At 38.7% G+C, this 27851-nt stretch overlaps 1 protein-coding gene across 1 annotated transcript in view; it reads right to left on the bottom strand.

The window, feature by feature from the left end:
- The window catches only part of LOC150087211 (glycogen debranching enzyme), a 763093-nt gene that overhangs the window by 151086 nt on the left and 584156 nt on the right, over positions 1–27851 (bottom strand). Inside the window, exons 21-22 of the mRNA XM_090371076.1 lie at positions 25205–25430; positions 24968–25079 (exon numbers count right to left, since the gene is read on the bottom strand). Coding sequence (XP_090227202.1) covers positions 24968–25079; positions 25205–25430 — 338 coding nt within the window. The remainder of the gene's footprint in view (positions 1–24967; positions 25080–25204; positions 25431–27851) is intronic.

The following is a 27851-nucleotide window of genomic DNA, read 5'->3' on the forward strand; positions in this document are numbered from 1 at the left end:
CAGTTGCCACTTCTTAGCCCATCTGCTCAAATTATCTAGATCCTGTTGCAGTAGTACACTGCCATTACTGCCATTAACAACCCTGCCAACCTTTGTATCATCTGCAAACTTCGACACTAAGCCTTATATACTTTCATCAGTATCGCTCATAAACATACAAAACAATAGTGCACCCAAAACCGAACCCTGAGGGACCCCACTAATAACATTAGTCCATGAAGAGCAGCACCCATTAATTACCACCCTCTGTCTTCTCCCACTCAACCATCCTTTTATCCATTGTAGCAACTTACCCTCAATACCATTCTGTTCCAATTTGTACAATAGTCTTCCATGCGCAACAGTGTCAAAAGCTTTCCTGAAATCCAAATATATGATATCAAAATTATTTTTTGCATCCAGTTCCTTTGTAACCACATCATGTAAACTCTAGCAGGAAATGGATGAATGAGATTGGTCCACTGGATATTGATGGTTCTACAGTTAGCATTAGCATTAGTAGAGGCATTTGATGCAAGAAAGCAAGCTTATGCAGCATCAGCAAAATAAAAAAAAAAAAAAAAAACCCACTTCCACTTCACCCCTCTGTTCGTTCAAAATACCTGTCCAGCTGAGCCTTAAACTTATTTAGGCTATCAACCTCCACCACAAGGGATGGCAGTCTGTTCCACCAACCAACCACCCGCTGGCTAAAGGCAAATTTCCGCACGTCTATCCTACATCTGTCTTTCCTCAATTTGAATTTATGCCCTTTCAGGTGATTTTTCTGAGCTAGAGGAAGAATCCCATCAGCATTGAGCATGCTTAAACCATTCAAGGCTTTATACACCTCTATCAGATCACCTCGCTGGTGCCTAGTCTCCAGACACTGTAATTTGCAAAACTTAAGCCTTTCTTCATAAGAGCACCCCTTTGTTCCATTCACTAATCTTGTTGCCCTTCCTGTACTCGTTCCAGCAGCTCTACATCCTTCTTGAAATGAGGCCTCCAGACCTGTATACAGTACTCTAGGTGTGGCCTGACCATTGCCTTATACAATGGAATAATCACCTCCTTATCCCTGCTGGAAAAATTCCTGTATACCATTGACAATACTCCATGAGCTACTCTTGCAGCCCGTCTGCACTGCTCAGAGAACTTCATATCTGCCTGCACAATCACCCCCCAAGTCCCTTTCATTCTCCACCACTGTCAGTGCAGCACCACAGAGTTGATACGTTGCTCTGGGGTTGCTGTTTCCCATGTGTAGTACTTTACATTTGTCAATGTTAAACTTCATTTGCCACCTCTCAGCCCATCTGCTCAACCTTTCCAGATCCTGTTGCAGCAGCATAGTGTCAGTAGTGTCCTTGACAACCCTGCCAACCTTTGTATCATCTGCAAACTTGGACATTAAGCTTGATATACCATCATCAATATCATTTATAAATACAGAAAACAATAATGGACCCAACACTGAGCCCTGAGGGACTCCACTAATAACATTAGTCCATGATGAGCAGTGTCCATTGATTACCACTCTCTGTCTTCTCCCCCTCAACCACCCCTTTATCCATAGCAGCAATTTGCCTCCAATGTCACACTGCTCCAATTTGTGTAGCAGTCTTCCATGTGCAACAGTATCAAAAGCCTTTCTAAGATCCAAGTATATAATATCAAAGTTATTCCCTGCATCCAGTTCTTTTGTGACTGCATCATAGTATCCAATCAAGTTGGTCAGGCAAGACTTCCCCTTAACAAAACCATGCTGTGTCTGAGCTATAACTGAAGTCTTGTCTAAATGATCCTGCAGTGCTTCTTTAACCAGTGCCTCCATTAATTTTCCTGGAACAGAAGTTAAGCTCACAGGTCTATAATTACTTGTGTCAGCCTTTGATCCTCCTTTGTGAATTGGGGTCACATTTGCACATTTCCAGTCTATGGGTACCTCCCCTGAGTCCAAGGAAGCTCTCATCATTATGGCTAAGGGTTTGCTTACTTCCTTTGCTGCCTCCTTTAATATAACTGGATAGATCCCATCCACCCCGGGTGCCTTTCTTGTGTTTATCTTCAACAGTTTCTCCTCCACTTTACTCCCAGTTATTTCAAGATTCTGTAGCTGACTGCTAGAGTTGAATACACCTCTGGCATTCCCCTCGCTGAATAACTGGTCATGTGTGAATGTCGATGCAAAATATTCATTTAGTTTGTTAGCTACCTGAGCAGGATCATCAACAGTTGACCCATCAATATCAAGTGGACCAATCTGATTCATCCCCTTCCTTCTAGAGTTTACATAAGTAAAGAACTCTTTGCTGTTTTTCTTTGCATCCCTTGCCAAGGATTTCTCGTAATCTGCCTTCGCCTGCCTAACCTCCTTTGTAACTTGGTTGCATATCAACTTGTATCTATCATAGGCTTCTGTGTCATGTGTTAATTTGTAAGTATCCCATGCATTTTTCTTCTCTGCCATATGCCTCATTAGTTCATCTGACATCCATTCTGGCCTAAACCTTGAACAATATTTCTTAGTTGGTATGTAAAGCCAGTTGAGGATCATGCTCAGGTGGCTAACAACCTAAACGAGTATTTTGCATGTACATTCAAACATGAGGAGTTATTCAGGAAGGGGAATGCCAGATGTGAAGTAAACTCTGGCAGTGAGCTAGATGATTTTGTAATAACTGAGAGGAAAGTGGAGGAGAAATTGTTGAGGATAAACATAAAAAAGGCACACGGGGTGGATGGGATCTATCCAGTTATATTAAAGGAGGCAGCAAAGAAAGTAAGCAAACCCTTAGCCATAATTATGAGAGCTTCTTTGGACTCAGGGGAGGTACCCATAGACTGGATATGTCCAAATGTGAACCCAATTCACAAAAGAGGATCAAAAGCTGACACAAGTAATTATAGACCTCTGAGTTTAACTTGTGTTCCAGCAAAATTAATGGAGGCACTGGTTAAAGAAGCACTGCAGGATCATCTAGACAAGACTTCAGTTATAGCTCAGACATAGCATGGTTTTGTTAAGGGGAAGTCTTGCCTGACCAATTTGATTGGATACTATGATGCAATCACAAAAGAACTGGATGCAGGGAATAACTTTGATATTATATACTTGGATCTTAGAAAGGCTTTTGATACTGTTGCACATGGAAGACTGCTGCACAAATTGTAGCAGTGTGGCATTGGAGGCAAATTGCTGCTATGGATAAAGGGATGGTTGAGGGGGAGAAGACAGATAGTGGTAATCAATGGACACTGCTCATCATGGACTAATGTTATTAGTGGAGTCCCTCAGGGTTCAGTGTTGGGTCCATTATTGTTTTATGCTTTTATAAATGATATTGATGATGGTATATCAAGCTTAATGTCCAAGTTTTCAGATGATACAAAGGTTGGCAGGGTTGTGAAGGTCACTACTGACACTATGCTGCTGCAACAGGATCTGGAAAGGTTGGGCAGATGGGCTGAGAGGTGGCAAAAGAAGTTTAACATTGACAAATGTAAAGTACTGCATGTGGGTAGCAGTAACCCCAGAGTAACATATCAACTGGGTGATACTACACTCAGGGAAGTGGAGAATGAAAAGGACCTGGGGGTAATTGTGCAGGCAGATATGAAGTTTTCTGAGCAGATGGGATGCAAGAGTAGCTCATGGTGTCTTGTCGATGATATACAGGAATTTTTATAGCAGGGATAAGGAGGCGATTATTTCCTTGTATAAGGCAATGGTCAGGCCACACCTTGAGTACTGTATACAGGTCTGGAGGCCTCATTTCAAGAAGAATGTAGAGGTGCTGGAACAAGTACAGAGAAGGGCAACAAGATTAGTAAATGGAACAAAGGGTTGCTCTTACGAAGAAAGGCTTAAGTTTTGCAAATTACAGTGTCTGGAGACTAGGCACCGACAAGGTGATCTGATAGAGGTGTATAAAGCCTTGAACGGTTTGAGCATGCTCAATGCCAATGGGATTTTTCCTCTTGCTCAGAATAATCACCTGAGAGGGCATAAATTCAAATTGAGGAAAGACAGATGTAGGATAGATGTGTGGAAATTTTCCTTTAGCCAGCTGTTAGTTGGTTGGTGGAACAGACTTCTATCCCTTGTTGTGGAAGTTGATAGCCTAAATAAATTTAAGGCTCAGCTGGACAGGTATTTCAAACTAATGGAGGGGTAAAAATGGAGTTTTTGTTTTTTTTTTTTTTTTGGCTTATGCTGCATAAGCTTGCTTTCTTGTATCATATGCTTCTACTAATGCTAATGCTAACTGATGATCTCCTGATTAAATTTAGTTTCATGCTGAAAAAAATGCCATGAGTTAGATCAGAATGTGTAGGTGTCTTGTATTCTGGGGTACAATAGGAGGGACTATAAGCTGAAAACTTTGTGGCTTAACTCAAACCATGAGAGACTGCAGAGCTGTTGGGAGAAATTTTTATCAGAATAGCCCACACTCGTAGGTACAATGAATTTATTTTGTAGATTCATTCTATCCAAATTTGAACAAAGGTGGTGTAGTGGTTTTTATGAATATTGGTGAGGATATCTTAAGAGTTCACAGAAACTCCTAGTTAGGGGAGACAGGGGTAATAGATATACTTGTTTGCTGCCACAACAGCTGATATTAGAAAGCTGGGTTAAGTCTTTACAATCTGGTACCCCTTCCCATTGATCACTGTGAATAGCAGTGATTGACATGCCTAGTCCACCATGATTAGCCTTAGTTAGAGTGTTTATCCCTACCCACCTTGCCACTGTTTTAAAATCAGGAACTCATTTTCCAATTTTAAAACAACGGCAATGGGAAGAGAATAAATACCCTAAAACTAACCATGGAGGGCTAGGCATGTCAATCCCTGCTACTCGCAAAAGGAGTACCAGATTGTAAAGACTAACCGAAAGATGTTCGGTGGGAGGCAATGTTAGTATCAGTAATAGTAGGATAAAATGATGCAAGGAAGCAACTTTACACAGCATCAGTAAAAAAAAAAAAAAAAAAAAAAAAAATTCCTACCTACCTATCTGTACTTTAGCTTTAATAATTTTTTTAATCTTACCTTCAATTTATTAAAACCACCCATTTCCACAACCAGATGGAAGTTTATTTCAACATTCAAGTACTCTCTAACTAAAAGCAAATTTTCACACATCTATTCTGCAACCGTTGTTTTTCAATTTACATTTATGCTCTCCTATATGTGTAATTTATGTTATTATTATTATTATTATGCATATGGTGCAAGGAAGCCCGAGGCTTATGCTGCACCAGCCAAAAAAAAAAAAAAAAAAAAAAAAAAACTGAATTACCCCAAGAGAGAGAGAGAAAGAGTCAGAAGTAGAAGGGGAAATCACCAAGAAAGAGAAAGGATGCCATCAGAATTAATTTATGCAAAACATTTAAAGCCTTAAACACTTCAATTAGGTCTCCTCACAGATGCCTAGTTTCTAGGTGCTGTGATTTGCAGAACAGAAGCCTTTCTTGGAAAGGGTATCCTTTTCCTTTCTGACTAATCTATTTTGCAACCATAAGAATGGATCCCCATGTTTTCAGTACTCAAGATAAGGCCTAACTGTTGACTTATATTTAGCATTAGCAGTGGCATATGATGCAAGAAAGCAAGCTTATACAGCATCAGCCAACCCCCCCCCCCCCACTCTCTCTCTCTCTCTCTCTCTCTTCTTATTTGCTTCAAATGGAATAATCATTTTCTTATTCCTGAAAGCAAAATTCCTGTATATTATTGGACCCATGAGCTTTCCTTGCAACCTGTCTACACTACTTGTTGGACTATACAATTACCCCATGTCTTTTTCATTCTCCACTAATTTGAATATGGCAGCACCAAATTGGTATGTTTTTCTTGGATTACTGCTATCCATATGCAGCACTTGTATTTATCAATGTTAAACCTCAACTACCTAATTTTTACATAGCTTGTAGTAGCATACCTTGATTCCTGTCATTAATCATTCTGCCAACATTTGTATCATATGCCTTATACATTAAGCTTGAAAAATTTTCATAAATATCCTAATATATACTGAAAACAGTAAAGGGACAAACACTCTGAATGATTCTGCTGTACCATTAGCAGGCGCCTCCGTAGCCAGGTGGGCAGGAGCAGCAGTGCGTAGCACACGCTTCTTGATTAGACCAGGGTTCGAGCCCACGACCATCAAATATGGAGGATGTGGAAAGGTCAGTGAATGACCACCGCATAACCCTGGAGCAATATGGCCTTAGTTGCTAATGCTCCTAAAAAAACCAAACAACAACAACTGTACCATTAGCCCAATAAGAGTAGTTCCCATTAATTAGCACTCTGTCCTTTGCCACTCAACTATTGCTTTATCGTTAGCAGTAACTTTCCCCTAATACCACACTGCTCCAATTTGTGCAGCAGTCTTTCACATGGAACAATATCACAAATTTTATTAAAATCTAAGTGTATGATATCAAAATTATTTTTTGCATCCAAAATTATTTTTTGGTACTACATCATAGTATCTACTCAGATTGGAAAGACAGATCTCCTCTTAACAAATCTATTCTATGATTACCTTATAACTGCATTCCTATTCAAATAATCCTGCTTGTTTATTTGCGGGTTTACAAGTCCATCTGCAACTGTGGCTATAGTACATCATGCTTAAGGTACACGATGCAACTGGTCAGATCTGTTGTTAGAGTAAGTGCTGTTATCTGGAAACTATTTACAGATGGTTATTTTATCAATTATTTTCAGGAATGAACAAACTTTTACATTTGAATGTTATTACATAGGAGTGATGAAATTATGAGAGATATCTGTAATGCAGGTGTTGGAAATTCTGCTTGGTATGTAAGTTCATAAGCTGGGCAGTCCACAAAAATGTTGTCGATTGTAAGTATAGAAATGCGTGGGGGAGACCCAGAGAGTTCTTTAGCTTTGCCACTTTTCCTATTTTTAGCCAAGCTAGTGTGACTTCTTCTTTGTCTGCTATAAGACTTCAGAGGCAAGGTTAAAGAACTAGTTTTATAAGCTACAGTTTCTTGTTTATTTGTCTTCATACAGTATTTTCTTTTCATCATTATGTAGAATTGAGGCCAACTAGGAAGACTGTCAGCTACTTTGCATTTTGATATCTCGGATTTTGATATCATAATGCAATTTTGATATCTGGGATTTTGATATCTCGGTGCCCAAAAGAAACATCTCTCTTTCCTTTCAGCAGTGAGTATAGATATGGGGTGGGAGATCCAATATGTGCCAGAGGACAGGGTGAGAATCTTCAAAAGAGTGTTTTTAATTGCATGCAGTGAACTTGGGGAGACTGTGTATATTATATTTCTTAGATATTTGTTGATCTTATATGTAAGCTAACTAAAATTTATTGCTGTTAATTCAGAAGAATAAGTTACATTCAGTTGGTAGTTGTTCTGTTAGAGTTATATCACAGAAGACCATGGTTATTCCTACTTAGGTTTAGCTGTTTGACCCATTTGTATACATATCGGCATGTAGAACTGGAATGTGGGGGAGAACTGGTCATTGATGGAGGCATGTAGTTGCAAGACATTCTCTTTAGGAGACATATTTCTGCTTCACTTCTGTAGTTTTAAGATTATCTGTGGTGGGATTGACCTCCAAGGTGGATGAAAGATCTTGGGAGTGGTTAGCATTAGCATTAGTAGAGGCATTTGATGGAAGAAAGCAAGCTTATGCAGCATCAGCCAAAAAAAATAAAAAATAAAAAATAAATAAATAGAAAATAACCACTTCCACTTCACCCCTCTGTTCGTTCGAAATACCTGTCCAGCTGAGCCTTAAACTTATTCAGGCTATCAACCTCCATGACAAGGGATGGAAGTCTGTTCCACCAACCAACAAACCGCTGGCTAAAGGCAAATTTCCTCACATCTATCCTACATCTGTCTTTCCTCAATTTGAATTTATGCCCTCTCAGGTGATTATTCTGAGCAAGAAGAAGAATCCCATCAGCATCGAGCATGCTCAAACCATTTAAGGATTTATACACCTCTATCAGATCACCTCGCTGGTGCCTAGTCTCCAGACACTGTAATTTGCAAAACTTAAGCCTTTCTTCGTAAGAGCACCCCTTTGTTCCATTCACCAATTTGGTTGCCCTTCTCTGTACTCGTTCCAGCATCTCTACATCCTTCTTGAAATGAGGCCTCCAGACCTGTATACAGTACTCTAGGTGTGGCCTGACCATTGCCTTATACAAGGGAATAATCACCTCCTTATCCCTGCTAGAAAAATTCCTATATATCATCGACAATACACCATGAGCTACTCTTGCAGCCTGTCTGCACTGCTCAGAAAACTTCATATCTGCCTGCACACCCACCCCCCAGGTCCCTTTCATTCTCTACCACTGTCAGTGTAGTACCACAGAGTTGATACGTTGCTCTGGGGTGGCTGTTTCCCATATGTAGTACTTTACATTTGTCAATGTTAAACTTCATTTGCCACCTCTCAGCCCATCTGCTCAGTCTTTCCAGATCCTGTTGCAGTAGCATAGTGTCAGTAGTGCCCTTGATAACACTGCCAACCTTCGTATCATTTGCAAACTTGGACATTAAGCTTGATATATCATCATCAATATCATTTATAAATACAGAAAACAATAATGGACCCAATACCGAACCCTGAGGGACTCCACTAACAACATTAGTCCACGATGAGCAGTGTCCATTGATTACTACTCTCTGTCTTCTCCCCCTCAACCACTCCTTTATTCATAGCAGCAATTTGCCTCCAATGCCACGCTGCTCCAATTTGTGCAGCAGTCTTCCATGTGCAACAGTATCAAAAGCCTTTCTAAGATCCAAGTATATAATATCAAAGTTATTCCCTGCATCCAGTTCTTTTGTGACTGCATCATAGTATCCAATCAAATTGGTCAGGCAAGACTTCCCCTTAACAAAACCATGCTGTGTCTGAGCTATAACTGAAGTCTTGTCTAGATGATCCTGCAGTGCTTCTTTAACCAGTGCCTCCATTAATTTTCCGGGAACAGAAGTTAAACTAACAGGTCTATAATTACTTGTGTCGCCCTTTGATCCTCCTTTGTGAATTGGGGACATTTGCACATCTCCAGTCCATGGGTACTTCCCCTGAGTCCAAGGAAGCTCTCATAATTTTAGCTAAGGGTTTGCTTACTTCCTTTGCTGCCTCCTTTAATATAACTGGATAGATCCCATCCACCCCAGGTGCCTTTCTTGTATTTATCTTCAACAATTTCTCTTCCACTTTACTCTCAGTTATTACAACATTCTCTAGCTTACTGCCAGAGCTGAATACACCTCTGGCATTCCCCTCGCTGAATAACTCTTCATGTGTGAATGTTGATGCAAAATATTCATTTAGTTTGTTAGCTACCTGAGCAGGATCATCAACAGTTGACCCATCGATATCAAGTGGACTAATCTGATTCATCCCCTTCCTTCTAGAGTTTACATAAGTAAAGAACTCTTTGCTGTTTTTCTTTGCATCCCTTGCACTGTTGTCTAATGTTAACTATTTTTTATGACAATTCGAAACACAAAAGGTATCAGAACATACTCTGCTTAGTACATGAATGAGTTGAAGGCTAAGAAGACAGGTTATTGTTTATATTAGACTTGAATTTTATTGATGGTAATTTTCATGAAATACATAAAGGAAGACTGTTCCAGGAAACACAAGTAGAACTAATAGAAGATCAATATCATTAATAAATATACAAAACAACAGTGGACCCAACATCCAACACTGTATGACTCCACTAATAACATTAGTTCACAAAGAGCAGTGCCCACTGATTACCACCCGTCTTCTTCCACTCAACCATTCTTTTATCCATTGTAGCAACTTACCCTTAATACCATTCTGCTCTAATTTGTCCAGTGGTCTTCCATGCGCAACAGTGTCAAAAGCTTTCCTGAAATCCAAGTATATGATATCAAAATTATTTTTTGCATAGAGTTCCTTTGTAGCCACATCATAATATCCAATCAAATTTGTCAGACAAGACTTTCCCTTAACAAACGCATACTGTGTCTAAATTAATGCTGCAGTCTTGTCTAGATGATCTTGCAATGCATCTTTAACCATAGACTCCATTATTTTACCTGGAACGCAAGTTAAACAAACTGGTCTGTAATTACTCATGTCACCCTTCGATCCCCCCTTTGTGAATTGGGGATACATTTGCACATCTCCAGTCCGTGGGGATCTCCCTTGAGTCCAAGGATGCTCTCATTATTATGGCTAGGGGTTTGCTTGCTTCCTTTGCCACCTCCTTTAATATAACTGGATAGATCCCATCCACCCCAGGTGCCTTTCTTATGTTTAACTTCAACAATTTCTCCTCCACTTAGATCTCAGTTATTACAAAATCTTTAAGCACCCTGCTACAATTTGATAACCTTCTGGCATCCTTAATAACTCCTCATGTGTGAATGTAGATGCAAAGAGTGAAGTAGTTACCTACTTTGCTCTTAGAACTCCCTTATATATTGGTGATATCTGATGGAACTTCTCCAATGCAAAGAACTCTCTCCAGAGTCCAAAGATGCCTTCATAATTAATTTCAGTGGTTCAATTCACTCCCTGGCAGCCTCCCTCAAAATTACTGGGTAATTTTACCTATGACTGTTTTTGTAATAAACAGTGATATGTAATTTTGAGTAGTGGATACACTGAGCTAAGAATCTCAGCATTGACTCATACAGCTGTCAAATATCCTTCTGTGTTATTTTCCACCAAGCCTGCACCTGGTCTTGCAGAACATTGTGGTATCTGCTGAATGTGAATGGCTCTGTAGATAGCATCTAATCAATGCTCAAACATACTCAATGGGGAGAAATCCAAGGACCTGGCTAGCCAAGACAGTAAATCCCCAACATGAAGATACTGAAAGGAGACCCCTGCGATATGTTTTTGGACAATGTCCTGTTGAAAAATGATGCGATTCTGTATCCTCCGTGTCCCATGTGAGACACTATTCCAAATGGTGTTGGCAGCAGTCAGGGGGTAGGCAATGGAATGGTTCAATGGGTGATAGCTAGCTGCTATCACAGCTTGTTGGATGGTAATCAGCATGGCTGTAGGTGGATAGCAACCTGTTGACATGTAAGATGATCCTTCCATTTTGTAGTCCTCCGTTGTGTTCCACTACCGGATTTTGGCCAGTAAACTAACTGGACATAATTTTTTAGCTCTGTGTTTTATGTTTTTTTTGGGTATGGATATATTGTAGTTTGCCTGGGATATTTGGTGCCCACAACTTTGTTTCTTTCTGTGGATCTCTCTCGTAAGGAAAGATTTTAGTTTCTAGAGTTATCCAGCCTGAACTGTAGCGTTATTTATACCTCTTTGGGTCAGGTAAACATGCAGCCATATGCAGTACATCAAAGAAAGTAGTGGTCTGCTGCCATGCCCACATCTGCTGCCTTTATTACCCCTCCTCTTGAACAGACAGACTGTTCCTTCATTCTCTGTTATCTTCAATATTTTAATAGTGAAAATGGCCTTTCTTGCATTTCCATCCTCATTGTTCTTAAAAATCACCTATTCAAAGTAGTCCATCTCTACATTAAGTTCTAGATATAACAAATTTTCCATAGCGCAACTGTCCATGCTCAGTAAACTGTTTGAATGTCTACACCTAGTATGGCTCCAAGCTCACTACACTGAAGCTCCATTCTGACTTTCAGTTTGGATTTCGACTGGGCACTGAACAGAGGATGCACGACAAAGGATCATCTTTGCAGCCTCACTTCAACCTATAAATATTACCTAATAGCAATTGATTTCACTGGAACCTTTAACAGGCTCTGGTTGGCAAGCATTCTTTGCAGACTCAGGCATGTAAATATCCCAATAAATTTACACAAATGCATCCAAAACTACTTATAAAATAAGAAAATTACCATCTCCTCAATGTACTTAAGAACTACCATAGAGGCTGCCCACAGAGTTCCTTCCTTGGTCCTTTTCTGTGAAACATTGTCCAGGATGAGCTCCTTGGACTGGACCTGGGTCTGGTAGCTTTAAAAGTCTTTGCTGACGATGTTGCCATCTCCACTGAGGTTGACAACAGAACTTCTCTGGAGGCCAGAGGAAACCAAGCACTTCAAATCCTACAGGATTGGGCAGACCTACACAAGCTAAAAATTTCTTCCCAGAAGACACAGTCCATTCTTCTGAATGGCTTACTACAGCCTATCCCCCAAGATCAAAATTCAAGGCCAAACCATCAAGCTAGTTTCCTCATTAAAACTACTGGGAATAGTACTTGACTCCAAGCTCACTTTCTCTCCACATCTTGCATGCCTCCACATGAAAGTGAGAAACTACAATGCTCTCATTGCAATGTTACAATTGGGGACCAATCGTGACAAACTTCTGTTTAAGTCCATCTTCCTTCCCTTCATAACGTATGGATCCAGAGTCTGATTTTGCAGGGAATTCTCTACTGCAATGTGTATAGTGTCCCTGGCACATAGGTTTCCCATACAATCTCATTTTTACTCTGGGACTATCCCTACAAACCAACACATTAATGAAAGGGAGGATACCATCTATATTTCTAGTCTCCATGCGTGTGTGTGTGTGTGTGTGTGTGTGTGTGTGGAGGATAGTTTCTGTGCTCTTATAGTAACATGTGCCGTGATCCTGCTGACATTTAAGGATTTGCTATGATAGTAAGCTGTGCCGTATAAGCTTCAGGAAGCCTGAGGCTTATGCTGCACCAGCCAAAATAAAAAAAATTCCTGCATTACCCAGAGAGAGAGAGAGAAGTAGAAGGGAATCACCAAGAAAGCAAGAAAGAGAAGAATGATGACCCTGGGTTTGCCAAGCACATACTCACCAGATGTGAGCCCCTGGGGATAAACACATGCAGTACTCAAGATGTGGCCTAACAACAGGATAATTACCTAATTATCCTTGTTGGAAAAAATTCCTATATCATTGAAGACAAAATCCTATGAGCTGTTCAAGCAGCATCTCTGCACTGTTCAGAGATCTTCATTTTTGACTTCACAATTACCCCAGGTCTTTTTTGTTCTCCACTCCCCTAAGTGTGATGCCACACAAAACTGTGTGGCGTCACACTTAGGGAAGTGGAGAACAAAATGACACTTAGGGGAGTATGTTATTCTGGGATTACTGCTACCCATATGCAGTACCTTGTATTTCTCAATGTTAAACTTCAATTGCCACTTCTCAGTCCATCTGCCTAATTTTTGTTCAGACTGACAACTTTTGTATTATGCAAACTTAGGCATTAAGCCTGCCTTCATCAATATCATTACTAAATATCGAAAATAACAATGAGCCCATCACTAAACTACGGGGAATCTACTAATAACATTAATCCAAAAAGAGTAGTGCCACTGATAAACCCCTTGTGTCTTCTCCCATTCCACCATCCATTTATCCATAGCAATAGCAATCCACTAGAGACGGTCGTTTTCAAAGCCGCTAAGTGGATTTTTCTTATTTATTGATTTGAAATTATTGTTTTTCTAAAACTTTTGATTTAAATTTAGTAGTATAACATTATTTTGTGATTTTCTGATTAATTTGGTGTATTTATTCTTTACTCGGCCTTGCAATTGCATAAAAGTATCGGTAAAGGTTTCCACGTGTTTCAACTCCGCTAACCGTTCGTAATTTTCCCGCCTTTGTGATACGATATACCGTACTAGACAGCGTTAGTTGAACTTCGTTAGCAGTTAAATTGTACGTTTAAATAAATACATATAACGACTTAGATTACAAACGTAATATAATTAATTTTCTTTAACATAATTAATTATACATATAACCACTTAGGTTACGTAACATAAATAATTAGTAAAAACAAATAATTAATACATAACTTGATACGAAAGTTATATAAAGGGATTTCGCAGATAACACTCGTTACTGAAACGTAAATATTTCGTAGATAACACTCGTTACTGAAACGTAAATATTCCGTAGATAACACTCGTTACTGAAACATAAATATAGCGTTATAACTGTGTTTGGATACAAGTTTAGGATTTAATTTTGTACAGAAATTGAAATTTTATTGAAAGTAAATCTAAATCATGACTCAAACCAGAGCAGCAAAGCAAAGGGCTCAAGCTAATGGGAATGCTGTGGCCCAGGGGTGAACTGAGGGGGGCAGTTGTCCTCTGAATCACAGCCTTGTAAGATGCACTATTTGCTTGATGTTTGCGGAGCAGTCAAGTATGGGACATGATACTGCCATGGGGGATGTCTTTGTGTGTGTGTGCGATGCAAGGAGTGTAAGGAGATAAGGCGACAACTCAGCGTTGTTATGGGCCTATATGAGAGCTTGAAGGATAGGGTGGATGCCCTCGAAGGATTACAAGTGAGGGGCCCATCAAGCTCTCAGCTGCCCACACCAATGCCAGAGCTTGCACTTGGTCATCGTGGAATACAGCGGCAACCCCCAAGGCAGAATGCGCTGGTCCCAAAGGAACTAGTAGTTGTTGGTGACTCTATTGTCAGGGAAACGGGAAACATGCTTTGTAAAAAGGATAGGTGGAATAGGACCAGGGTATGTCTGCCAGGGGCAAAAGTTGATGACGTTGTAGAGCGGATATCATCTTTTAAGGGCACAAAAGGTGATATAGTTGTACACGTTGGCACTAATGACATTAAGAGTAGGAGACCGGCGGAATTACTTGACAAGTACAGGTCACTGATGAAAAAAAGCCGTGAATTAGGGTTGAAATTGAAAGTGTCTGCAATTCTGCCCAGACACGATAGGAGGGAGTATATGATGAGAGCCCTGTCAATCAATTCGGCCCTGGAAAGATTGTGCCGGGCTCAAGGGGTAGAATTTTTTTCAGCCTGGTCTGTACTTGTTAGCAGGAGAGACTGCTTCTACAGGGATGGGATACACTTAAATAGAAAGGGTGCAAGAATGTTTGCTGATGCTATCGAGGCAATGTTAGGTGGGTCGGAAAACTGCTAGATTGGGGGGATACAAGGACTAATAGATTAACAGTAGCCACTGGCAGAGGTGAAAGTGATTCTTGCACTGCTTCTATTGGAATGAGCCGCAGCCTGGAAAATAAGATGCAGGATATTTCAGAGACTGCTGGGAATCATTGGGGTACAAGTAAACACATGGGTTGTGTTAGGGTAGCTAAGAAAAAGAACAGGTGCATGTATACTTGTGTGTACACCAATGCTAGGAGTTTAGTAAATAAATTTGATGAATTTGAGGTATTGCTCAAAACATCAAAGGCAGATATTGTGGGGATTTCAGAGACGTGGTGTCACACAGATATAAGAAATGCAGAACTGGAATTTGGGGAGTACAATGTCTACAGAAAGGATAGACAGGATAGGAAGGGAGGAGGGGTTATGCTATTAGTTAAAAAACACATAAAATCCAAGGAAGTGAAGCCAGTCGACATCGCTGGACAGTGCAGTGTCGAGTCAGTTTGGTGTGACATAAGCATTGGGAGATCAAAATTGAGAGTAGGAGTGTGCTATAGGCCTAATGACTCTGATGAGTATAATAAGAAACTGTTCGGAGAAATAGAGTGGGCCAGTAAATCAGAGAGTCTTATAATGGGGGATTTTAATTTCCCAGATATTGACTGGAATTTGGGGGCTGGTCACTCACACAGTAGCAAGGCTTTTGTGGATTTATTGGATGATTGTTTTCTACATCAGCATGTTCGGGAGGCAACTAGAGGGAGTAATACTCTTGATTTGATTATGAGTAGTGATTCTTCATGCATTAAGAATCTGCAGATAAATGAACCACTAGGTGGCAGTGATCACAGTGTGCTGAAGTGGGAGTTACTCAAAGAGGTAACTACCATTAGGGGTAAAGGGAAGGGGTATTGCTTTCGTAAAGGCGACTACAATGGACTGAGACAGTATTTAAATTCTATACAGTGGGATCAACTGATGATATTGCCAACAGCAAATTCAAAATGGGAAGCATTCAAAGAACATATCGTGGAAGCTACTAGGCTTTACATACCAACTAAGAAATATTGTTCAAGGTTTAGGCCTAAATGGTTGTCAGATGAACTAATGAGGCATATGGCAGAGAAGAAAAATGCATGGGATACATACAAATTAACACGTGACACGGACGCCTATGATAGATACAAGTTGATCTGTAACCAAGTTACAAAGGAGGTTAGGCAGGCGAAGGCAGATTACGAGAGATCCTTGGCAAGGGATGCGAAGAAAAACAGCAAAGAGTTCTTTACTTATGTAAACTCTAGAAGGAAGGGGATGAATCAGATTGGTCCACTTGAGATCGATGGGTCAACTGTTGATGACCCTGCTCGGGTAGCTAACAAACTAAATGAATATTTTGCATCGACATTCACACATGAGGAGTTATTCAGCGAGGGGAATGCCAGAAGTGTATTCAACTCTAGCAGTAAGCTAGAGAATCTTGTAATAACTGAGAGCAAAGTGGAGGAGAAATTGTTGAAGATAAACACAAGAAAGGCACCTGGGGTGGATGGGATCTATCCAGTTATATTAAAGGAGGCAGCAAAGGAGGTAAGCAAACCCTTAGCCATAATTATGAGAGCTTCCTTGGACTCAGGGGAGGTACCCATTGACTGGAGATGTGCAAATGTGACCCCAATTCACAAAGGGGGATCAAAGGCTGACACAAGTAATTATAGACCTGTGAGTTTAACTTCTGTTTCCAGAAAATTAATGGAGGCACTGGTGAAAGAAGCACTGCAGGATCATCTAGACAAGACTTCAGTTATAGCTAGGACACAGCATGGTTTTGTTAAGGGGAAGTCTTGCCTGACCAATTTGATTGGATACTATGATGCAGTCACAAAAGAACTGGATGCAGGGAATAACTTTGATATTATATACTTGGATCTTAGAAAGGCTTTTGATACTGTTGCACATGGAAGACTGCTGCACAAATTGGAGCAGTGTGGCATTGGAGGCAAGTTGCTGCTATGGATAAAGGGGTGGTTGAGGGGGAGAAGACAGAGAGTGGTAATCAATGGACACTGCTCATCGTGGACTAATGTTATTAGTGGAGTCCCTCAGGGTTCAGTATTGGGGCCTTTATTGTTTTCTGTATTTATAAATGATATTGATGATGGTATATCAGGCTTAATGTCCAAGTTTGCAGACGATACGAAGGTTGGCAGGGTTGTCATGGACACTACTGACACTATGCTGCTGCAACAGGATTTGGAAAGGTTGAGCAGATGGGCTTCGAGGTGGCAAATGAAGTTTAACATTGACAAATGTAAAGTACTACATATGGGAAACAGCAACCCCAGAGCAACGTATCAACTCTGTGGTACTACACTGACAGTGGTAGAGAATGAAAGGGACCTGGGGGTGGTGGTGCAGGCAGATATGAAGTTCTCTGAGCAGTGCAGACAAGCTGCAAGAGTAGCTCATGGGGTATTGTCAATGATATATAGGAATTTTTCTAGCAGGGATAAGGAGGTGATTATTCCCTTGTATAAGGCAATGGTCAGGCCACACCTAGAGTACTGTATACAGGCCTGGAGGCCTCATTTCAGGAAGGATGTAGAGCTGCTGGAACGAGTACAGAGAAGGGCAACTAGATTGGTGAATGGGACAAAGGGGTTCTCTTACGAAGAAAGGCTTAAGTTTTGCAAATTACAGTGTCTGGAAACTAGGCACCAGCGGGGTGATCTGATAGAGGTGTACAAAGCCTTGAATGGTTTGAGCATGCTCAATGCTGATGGGATTCTTCCTCTAGCTCAGAAAAATCACCTGAGAGGGCATAAATTCAAATTGAGGAAAGACAGATGTAGGATAGATGTGCGGAAATTTGCCTTTAGCCAGCGGGTGGTTGGTGGGTGGAACAGACTTCCATCCCTTGTCGTGGAAGTTGATAGCCTAAATAAGTTTAAGGCTCAGCTGGACAGGTATTTCGAACGAACAGAGGGGTGAAGTGGAAGTGGTTATTTTTATTTATTTATGTTACTTTTTTTTTTTTTTTTTTTTTGGCTGATGCTGCATAAGCTTGCTTTCTTGCATCAAATGCCTCTACTAATGCTAATGCTAATAACTTGCCTCTAATGTCATTTTGCTGCTCCTCGCATGTAGCAAAATTGATATAAGCACTATTCTCCTCACAGTGGGGGGGGGGGGGATAAATACTTGACTTCGAATCTCATCAACGATGCAAGGAATTTTTATGGCCTTTACATAATGTGGTTGAATTGTTTGGTCTCAGGCAAGGGTAGCATGGAGATTTATCCTTCCAGAAACTCAGGTTTTTCATTTGGAAACATGCAAATCAACCACAGAACACATACAGTTTATAGCTGTGGCGTAATGAACTAGGTTATATGTCAAAATTATTTTTTGCATCCAGTTACTTTGTTACTGTGAAACAGTATCCAATTAGATTGGGCAGACTATACTAACCTTTCACAAATCCATGCTATGACTGCAGTATAACTGCATTCCTGTATAGATGGGTCTGCATTACTTCTTTAACTAGTGACTCCATTATTTTTCCTGGAACAGAAGTCAAGTTCACAGATTTGTAATTACTCGCTTCACCTATTTCTCACCAGTTGTGAACCAGAAAGACATTTTCACATCTCAAATCTATAGGAACCCTCCCCACCCCGAATCCAAGAATGCACTCACACTATGGACAAAGACTTGCTTACCTCATTTACTGCTTCTTTTCATGTAATTGGATGCAGTGGGTGCCTTGTTTACTTTTAGCTTTTACAGTGTCCCTTCCACTTTCCTCTCATTAGAATTTGACCCATTTTGGGCATCTTATCCCTAAAATGTCCTCTTGTGTGAATGTTTATGCAAAATATCTTTTTGTTCAACAGCAACCTGAACAGAATCATCAACAGTTAAACAGTTCATATTTTGTGGACCAATGTGATTCATCTCCTTGCTTCTAGTGTTCTCAGACTTCTCATAATATGACTTAGCTGGCCTTGACTGAAGACTAGTTTATATCTACTGGTTTCTGTATCGCCTGATAATTTATTAACAACCCACATTTTTCTTCTCTGTCATGAGTCTCAGTCCTTCTGACATCCATTCGGATCTAAGCCTTGAAAAATATCTCTTTGTTGGTATAATAAACCAGGTTTCTTCTATGATTACTTCCTGAAATATTGCCTATTTAGAATTTCTTGTTGGTAACATCATCAGTTGGTCTTACTGAATAGAATTTAAAAATTGTCTAAGACCATTGTAGTCACCTTTAAGAAAGCAAAAGCTTTGCCTTTTGCCATTATATCTGTAAATCCTATATCAATATATTGCGATCATTGCCACCCAATAGTTCTTTTATCTCTAGATTCTTAATCCATTAAAGTCACTGCTGATATAGAAAACATTATCAATAACTCCACAACAGACCTGATACTGTGTAAGTGGCCAATTCACAAGTTCCAATCAATATCTGGAAAGTTAAAATCTCTCATTACAAGACATTCTGATTTGCTCATCCACTCTTTGTTTGTATAGTTGTTCACTATAATCATTACAGTCATTAGACCTATAACATACTCCTACTCATTTTGTTTTCCCAGTACAGGCACTCTTCTACTTATGTACAACCCGTAGATATGTACAAACCACAAAGTGTCTCAAAATTAATAAAAACTGTATATTGAAAATATACTGACAGTTTTGAACCATGCGCGCGAAGCACCAAAATCAGCTGCTGTGTACAACGGACCCGCACTTTATGATTTTAATTTGTTCCAGAGACACCATCGCATCGTGAAAATATCGTAATGTGAACCCAATAACATGCTGTTTTTTGGTAATTCATTACAAGACCTTGGAAGTTGAAATTTTTGCAATAAAACTAAGCTATTTATTTCTCTAAAAGGTCATTTTTATAATGGAAATTTTATGTTTTATATAAATTTTTATCAAATAAGCACAACACAAAAATAACTTATAACTAAAGGATGCAAAAACAAAACAAAACATTTAGCCAACATGTTTTCAAACGCTGCTCAAAACACCACTCCACACCATCAAAATGCACTACATTTTCACCATTTATTGTCCTGGAAACTCGGATTTTTTGTCCAGCAAACAGAATCAATCAGAGAACACACACACACACACACACACACACACACACACACACACACACACACACACACACACACACACACACACACACACACAATTTACAGACAGTATAAATGGAGCAATATGGCCTTATTTGCTGACTCCTAAAAAAACCCTACTATAACACCATTTATTGCTGTGTTTGGTTATAACAATCAATTTTGAACAACTTTGTGATATTTTTCTAAATCACATTTCTGGAGGTCACTACCATAAAACAATAAAAACAATTAGCAGCTTCCGGTTTATTGGGCTTTCTGTTAATGCAATCTATTATAAACGGGTAGTAAACTCGAAGTTATTTTATTTGCGATAATACCTATAGCTGGAGTTCTGTGGGTTTTTGCTTTATTATGGCGAAAAGTGTTTCTCCTTCACTGAAATCTTCAATCATATACAAAACATAAATACATTTTCAGAATCTTCTCTTCATTCCTATTTTTTAAGCTTCGTAAATTTATTATTCCGTATCTCACTTCATGATACATGAAGTGAGATACATATCATGTATCTTCCGTATCATGTTAGTTGCAATTTGTGCATGCCATGTTCTTTGTTATTGATGGCTTATCTTTTTTACTGTTTTAAATTTTACAACACAAGAAAAAGTCACTGAATAGAAATATCAATTGGTTAGTCAATCTGCTCCCAGATCACCAGAATTGATGTCATAGAAAGTTTATGATCTTCCATGTCCACAACACTGACAATAATGTGAGTAAATTAACCTTTTGTTTAATTTTGTCTTGTATATTGTTTATATGTTATACAGTACTGTTTACAGGTATTAGATAATATTACTTTTGAATAAATACTGTACTCTACATTATTATTCATTGTGTGTTTTTTCAGCCTCATTTAACTTGGTTAAAAATCGTAAAATGCTGTAAACAATACCATACATATGGCCTGGTGAAGTTTGTTAGGGGTTATAATTTTGGTGAGTTGTACTGTACTGGACTGTACATGTATTTATAAGACTGAAGTTGGACTTATGTACATGAAAAAACCCAATTAAGTACATAAGTTGAGGAGTGCCTGTACTTATGTCACACCAAACTAACTCACCATTGCACTGCCACATAAGAGCATAACTCCTCCCTGCCTGTCCTGTTTCTCCTTTCTGTACACATTATACTCACCAAATTCAAATTCTGCATCTCTTATACATCTCCATATTATAACTATAATACCCATGTTTGATGATTTAACCAGTACTTCAAATTCATCAAATCTGTTTACTATACACCTGGCATTAGTACATATGCAAGTGTATATGCACCTGTTTTTACTCTTAGTGATCCCAACACAGCCCATGTATTTGCTTATTATATGAAGACTCCCACCAGGCCTTTAATCTCTAATGGCTTGCTTTCCAGTCTGCTGCATGTTCCAATAGAAGCAGTGCAAGAATTGCTTACACCTTTGCATGTAACTGCTATTATTCTATTAGTTTGTGTATCCACCACCTTCCAAGCTAGCAGTTTACTAAACCGCCTAGCAAATATTCTTGTACCCCTTCTATTTAAGTGTATCCCATCTTTATAAAAACAGTCTGTCTTGTTAACAAACACAATCCATGTCAAGAAAAATTTTTACCCCATGAGCATTGCCCAGCCTCACTTCAGGGCTGAACTGATTGACAAGGCTCTCATCATGTACTCCCTCCTATTGTATCTGGGTTTAATTCCAAACAATTTCAAACTGAATCCTAACTCACAACTTTTTCTGAACATTGTCCTGTTTTTGTTAAACAAACCCTCAGATCTCCTACTCTTATTATCATTATTGCCAATATGTATCACAATATTACCTTTTTGTGCACTTAAAAGATGACTGCTGTTCCACAGTTATCAACTGTTCCCTGCTCCTATTCATCAGGAAGAATTCTTTTAGAACAATTTTATTATAATACTATCAGAGAAGGCACTGAAATCAACAGGAAACTAAACGTTTTCATACTATATGTTATATGCATTATATGAGAATTGCTATAATAGGAAATGATCCTCAGTCCTTCACCTCAATTCTTACCACCCCCACATCTCTCTCTCAAGCTCTGATATTATTGAATATACTGAATACTTCATGGTGAAGTGCTATGGTACAACACAGATATATTTTTGACATGATCTAGTGCTGCAGTGGGCTTTTTTCATTGGAAGGCTGGATCCAAGAAGGCCCCATCAGGCTGAAAATTACATATATATTTATTAATTTTTTATATCTACCTTTATATTTACTAATATTAAAAAAAAAAAAAAAATGAGGAAATAAGAACAATTTATTTATTTTTAAATAAAAACACAGTTATTTACATATACCAAATTTAAAAAGTACTGAAGAGGCAAACAGAATTAAATGAGTCTTTTGTGAACTAAGAACTTCATGTTTTATTCTAGTATCATTATTCAGCTTCAATTGATATTCTAGGTGAGAATGAAAAAAGACCGTACTGAGTATCAGAAAAGGCCACAGGTTCCCCACTCCTGATCTAATGTTTAAGGTTTAGGAAGCTCAGAAAGTAAAGCTTCCAAATTTTTTTCATGTACTTTACAAGCCACACACACACACACACACACACACATGAAAAGTATATTTAATGGCCACTTTATTAGATCCACCTACTTAATAGCCAGTAGGTTCCCTTTAGTCATCAGAACAACCCAGATTCTTCATAGTATGGGCTCAATGAGGTGGTGAATCTGTGTCAGGAATGCTGGTCCATGTTGACACATTTGCCTTCACGCACATCTATCGTAAATTGGATGGTTGTAGATTTCCAAAGAACTCATTCCATGTCAATCCATAGATGCTCAATTGGATTGAGATCGTGACTGGGGAGGCCAGTGCAGTAGACTGAATTCACTTTCATGTTCCTGGAACTAGTTTTGTACAATTTGAGTCTTTGTGACTTGGTGCATTATCCTGTTGGAAGAACTCAATCACAGATGGATTGAGACCACGAAAGGATACACATGGTTGAAAACAATTTCAGATAACTTGTGTTATCCAAATGTTGCTCCACTGATAGCAAGGGGTTTCAATGTACTCCACAAAAACACCTCTCATATGATTATAGTATTGTTACTAGCCCTGTTAACAGCTGGCAGGATAGGTCCATGGATTCATGCTATTTTCACAATATTCTGATCCTTCCATCAGTTTGAAACAGGAAAAACCAGGATTGGTACAATGTTTTTCAACCTTTTTTTCCAATCCTCCACTGTCTGGTGTTGGTGTTCCCAAACCCATTGTAATCATATCTTTTTGGTTTTTGCTGACAGCAGTGGAACCTGGTATGGTCATCAGCTGTGATACTCTCTGTTTCAAAGTATGATCATTGTGCATTCTGATATGTCTTTTTGAATAACACTGTTGTCCAGGGATGTCATTTGATTGCACTATCCTTTCAGATACCCTGAAAAAGACTTGTCAGCTTCTGTTTCCCCTCTTACCTCAGTCAGCTGTTTCTGACCACAAGATCACTGGTTGGCTGGATGTTATTTGGTTGTTGGGATACATGGTCATAGATGAAAGAGCCAGCAGGGTTGTTGTTCCTGAGACACTCATACTGGCATGTTTGAGTATCTCATACACACCAGTATGAGATACTCATACATAATCTGGTGCCAATTACTATGCCAAGTTTAAAGTCACTTCGATACCTCTTGGTCACTCTAGTGGCATACATTTTGATCACTTCTTTTACTGACATATCAGCGTTAATAACGTTCTTGTGTTAGTAAAAGAAGTTAAAAAAGAAAGCTGCCTTTCCTTTCTAGAAATTCCTTAAAGTCTGTACAGCAAAAATCTACTTCTTAATGAGAATGGAAGGGAAAATTAAACAAGAACTGTTGCTTTGAGGAAGTATGATTTTCATGCACAAAAGGTCGCTTGATAACTATTACTATTACTATGCCAAGTTTAAAGTCGCTTCGATACCTCTTGGTCACTCTAGTGGCATACATTTTGATCACTTCTTTTACTGACATATCAGCGTTAATAACGTTCTTGTGTTAGTAAAAGAAGTTAAAAAAGAAAGCTGCCTTTCCTTTCTAGAAATTCCTTAAAGTCTGTACAGCAAAAATCTACTTCTTAATGAGAATGGAAGGGAAAATTAAACAAGAACTGTTGCTTTGAGGAAGTATGATTTTCATGCACAAAAGGTCGCTTGATAACTATAATGCCGGAACCTGGGGCCCTTGACTGTACCATATAATCTATTCACTTAAATGTGTCACTCATAACTGATCATCAGATTTTTTGATGGCTTGCAACTGATTATTTCAATTTTTTTTTTTTTTTTTTTTTGCTGTATAAACACATTACTGTAAAGTGGTGGTGAAAGCTGCTGCTTTTTTTTTTTTTAAGTGTTGAGTAAACTAAGTTTGCTACTTAGTGCACTGATCGCATTCTGTGGAGGCACCTTCACTCCAAATTGCCTTGGTGTTCACTCAATATGCTATATTAGCTAATTTACTTTTGCTTAGTAAGTGTACAAATAACAGATGGCTCTGACGGTACAGATGATATATACAGTGTGGGCCAAAAGTAGGTATATAGTACTGATTGGGTGTGTGTTACTGTGACACACAGTAATACACAAATTCTGGTTAGCCAGGTGTTACTGTGTGTCACAGTGTTGGGGACAGGTTCCAGGAATGTTGCAACATTGATGGAGGACATTTTGAGAACCTAAGAGACTAAACATGACCCGATCCGTACTGTCTACCTACTTTTGGCCTACCCTATATATACCTGCAAAGCAAAACCAAGTTTATCCTTCTCAATGGACAATAAGTGTAATACAGTCAATACAACAGGGAAATGTTATGAAATTTCAACATTTATTTTATACCTTTATCCTGCATTTGGCTATCCAAATTTGGTCCTGCATTTCTCTCTAAAAACTGTAATCCCTGAAAATGCTTTTGAAGTGCTTCCTGAATAACATCATGGAGTGGCTGGTCCTATGTAACAAAGTAGATAAATGAATATTTAAACAAAACAAAAAAAAGTAGGTAAGAAAAAAAAAAAAAAAACAACAGAATAAAGCTTATTAGGCTTTTTTTTATTATAGTCTTGTTTAACTTACATAGTATCCTGGTTCTTGTGGTGGGGACTCGTCAGATGGATACAACCTGGATACCAAGTCTTTCAGAATTTTATATCCCTCTGGTACTAAATTTGTATAATCCTGAATGCACTGTAACCACCACCATACAGCATCCCGACAATTAAATCGTGCATGAATACCTTTGTCTAAAAGATTAGGAATAAGACCATGGCGAAGACAGCCTCCATAAGCCAGAATTATAAACCTATTTAAAATATTAAATACATACATATTTTTATTAATAGTCTTTTATTAGTATAAAGAACTTTTAGCTTGAAATCAAATTACCTGTACAACTATAAGTCCAAGCCTTGTCAAGCTGTCCCAAATAGCAAATTCTATTAATTTAATTCTAGATAGAAGTCAGCCAGCCACTCTCAATTTAATCTGTCTTTAAAATATGTATAAAAAACAAAGCATATCATTATTGTAAAGGTTCAGTTATACAAGTTGGCCTTGATTAAAGCGATTAATATGTCCCGCGAGCGCACTGCGCAAAAACGGAAACGTGTTAATCGAAAATAATAATCAATAGGGAAAATTATTGGCCCGTGACATTCAGGAATGTACATAAAGAAGTTTAAAAAAAAATACCTTTTAAATAACTTTTTAACATACAATGTAAAAGATAATAAAATAATTATAGAATTAAATGTTTATTGCATAAAATACATAATGAAGAAACTAACTATTTGCTACAGAAATATTTGAACACAGTCATTTGAACAATTTTGGCTTTCTTTTTTTTCATCATACAATTTCCTATAGCCAACAACATGCTTCTCTAGGCCCTGGTGAAGTAACATGCTTCTTTTGATGTTAGGATCAGCATCCATTACCTTTTGTTTAAGGTTCTCTGCGATACGAAAGATTTTGCCTAGTTCTTTTACCGTTATCTCTTTTGAGGTAACATTTTAATCTGGCTCATACTCTTTTTTTCTTCAGCTTCTTCGTATGCACGCTGTTCCTCTATTTGAAGGAGATTGTTGTCACTTAGCTGTACTGAATGAGAATTCAGTAATTCTTGAGCATTAGACATATTCAAGCCTTTGAAACCAAGGTCATTACCAATATTAGTTGTCTTCAATAACTTTTTGAACTGCATATTTGAAGCCAATAAAACTGTTTGCGCAATGGGGTAAAAGACACTGAAACCAAGGTCATTACCAATATTAGTTGTCTTCAATAACTTTTTGAACTGCATCTTTGAAGACAATAAAATCGTTTGCGCAATGGGGTAAAATACTCATCCAAACTGCTCTCATATTGCTGGCTGTCACTTCTTCCCATGCTGCATGAACGTTTTCAATGGCCACTCGTATGTTACATTTTTTTTCAAAATTCTGGTACAGAAATTGCATTGTCTCCTGTTGTAGCTTCAAGTGCCTGTGCAAATGCTCTACGGAGATAGTAAGCCTTGAAAATTGCAATCGTCCCTTGGTTCATGGGTAGCAATAACAAAGTTGTATTCGCCGGTAAAAAAACCAACTTGCATATTTTTATTTAAGCCACCAAGTGCAAAAGGATGTCCAGGTGCATTATCTAAAAGCAACAGAGCTTTAAAAGTAAGATTATTTTTCTTGCAATAGGCTTCAACTGTTGGGCAGAAATAAGATGTAAACCAGTCTTCAAATAGGGATTTGGTCATCCATGCTTTTTTATTTGAATACAAAATGACTGGAAAAACGATGGCTGTATCCTTTTTAAGCCCTAGGATTTTGGGTAAGGTACACAAGCATAGGCTTCAATTTAAAACCACATTCAGCATTACCTCCTAATAAAAACATTAGTTGATCTTTTGGGACTTTATACCAAGGTTGTGATGTTTCATTTGCAGCCAAATACGTTTTAGTTGGCATCCGTTTCCAAAATAGGCTGTTGTTATGTTGTTATTTGGTTTTTAGGAGCATTAGCAACTAAGGCCATATTGCTCCGGGGATATTGGTAGTCATTCCCTGACCTTTCTGCATCCTCCATATTTGGTGGCTCACGGGCTTGACCCATGGTCTAATCAAGAAGCATGTGCTATGCACTGCTGCTCCTGCCCACCTGGCTACGGAGACACCTCCAAAATAGGCCTGTTTCGTCTACATTAAATATTTGCTGATCGTCCTATTCACCATCCTGAATGATTTTTTGCAATTCTGCAGGAAATTTGGCTGCAGCATCTTCATTCATCAGCACTAGCAGCTTCCCCTGTTTAACATTATGCAGTCCTGCTCAATTTTTGAAATGTTCAAACCACCCAGAACTAGCAACAAACGTTTCAGTTTCCCCTTGATATTTAGTTTCTTTGAGGTTAGTAAAAATGTTAATAGCTTTGCTCTGAATATTCTCCTTAGATAATGGAATTCTTTTTTGATTGCAATCTTCTATACAAATTATAAAATATTTTCCGTTTCAATCATTACTTACTGGAGTTCCGTTTCTGGTATTTTGTACAACAAAAGAAGTCGAACTTTACCCCTCTCTCTCTCTCTTTATATTTGTCCTTACGGCTCAAGACAGTTCATATGGTAGACTAACTGTATCCTAGATCTCTTACGATTTTTGCATGCATGGTTTGCACCACTTTTATGTTTTTTAATAATTTCAAATTTTTCAGCTAAAGTAATAACGTTTCATT

Source organism: Mastigoproctus giganteus, chromosome 4 (assembly GCF_048544385.1).
Source record: "Mastigoproctus giganteus isolate SK-2022 chromosome 4, ASM4854438v1, whole genome shotgun sequence".
NCBI lineage: Eukaryota > Metazoa > Arthropoda > Arachnida > Uropygi > Thelyphonidae > Mastigoproctus > Mastigoproctus giganteus.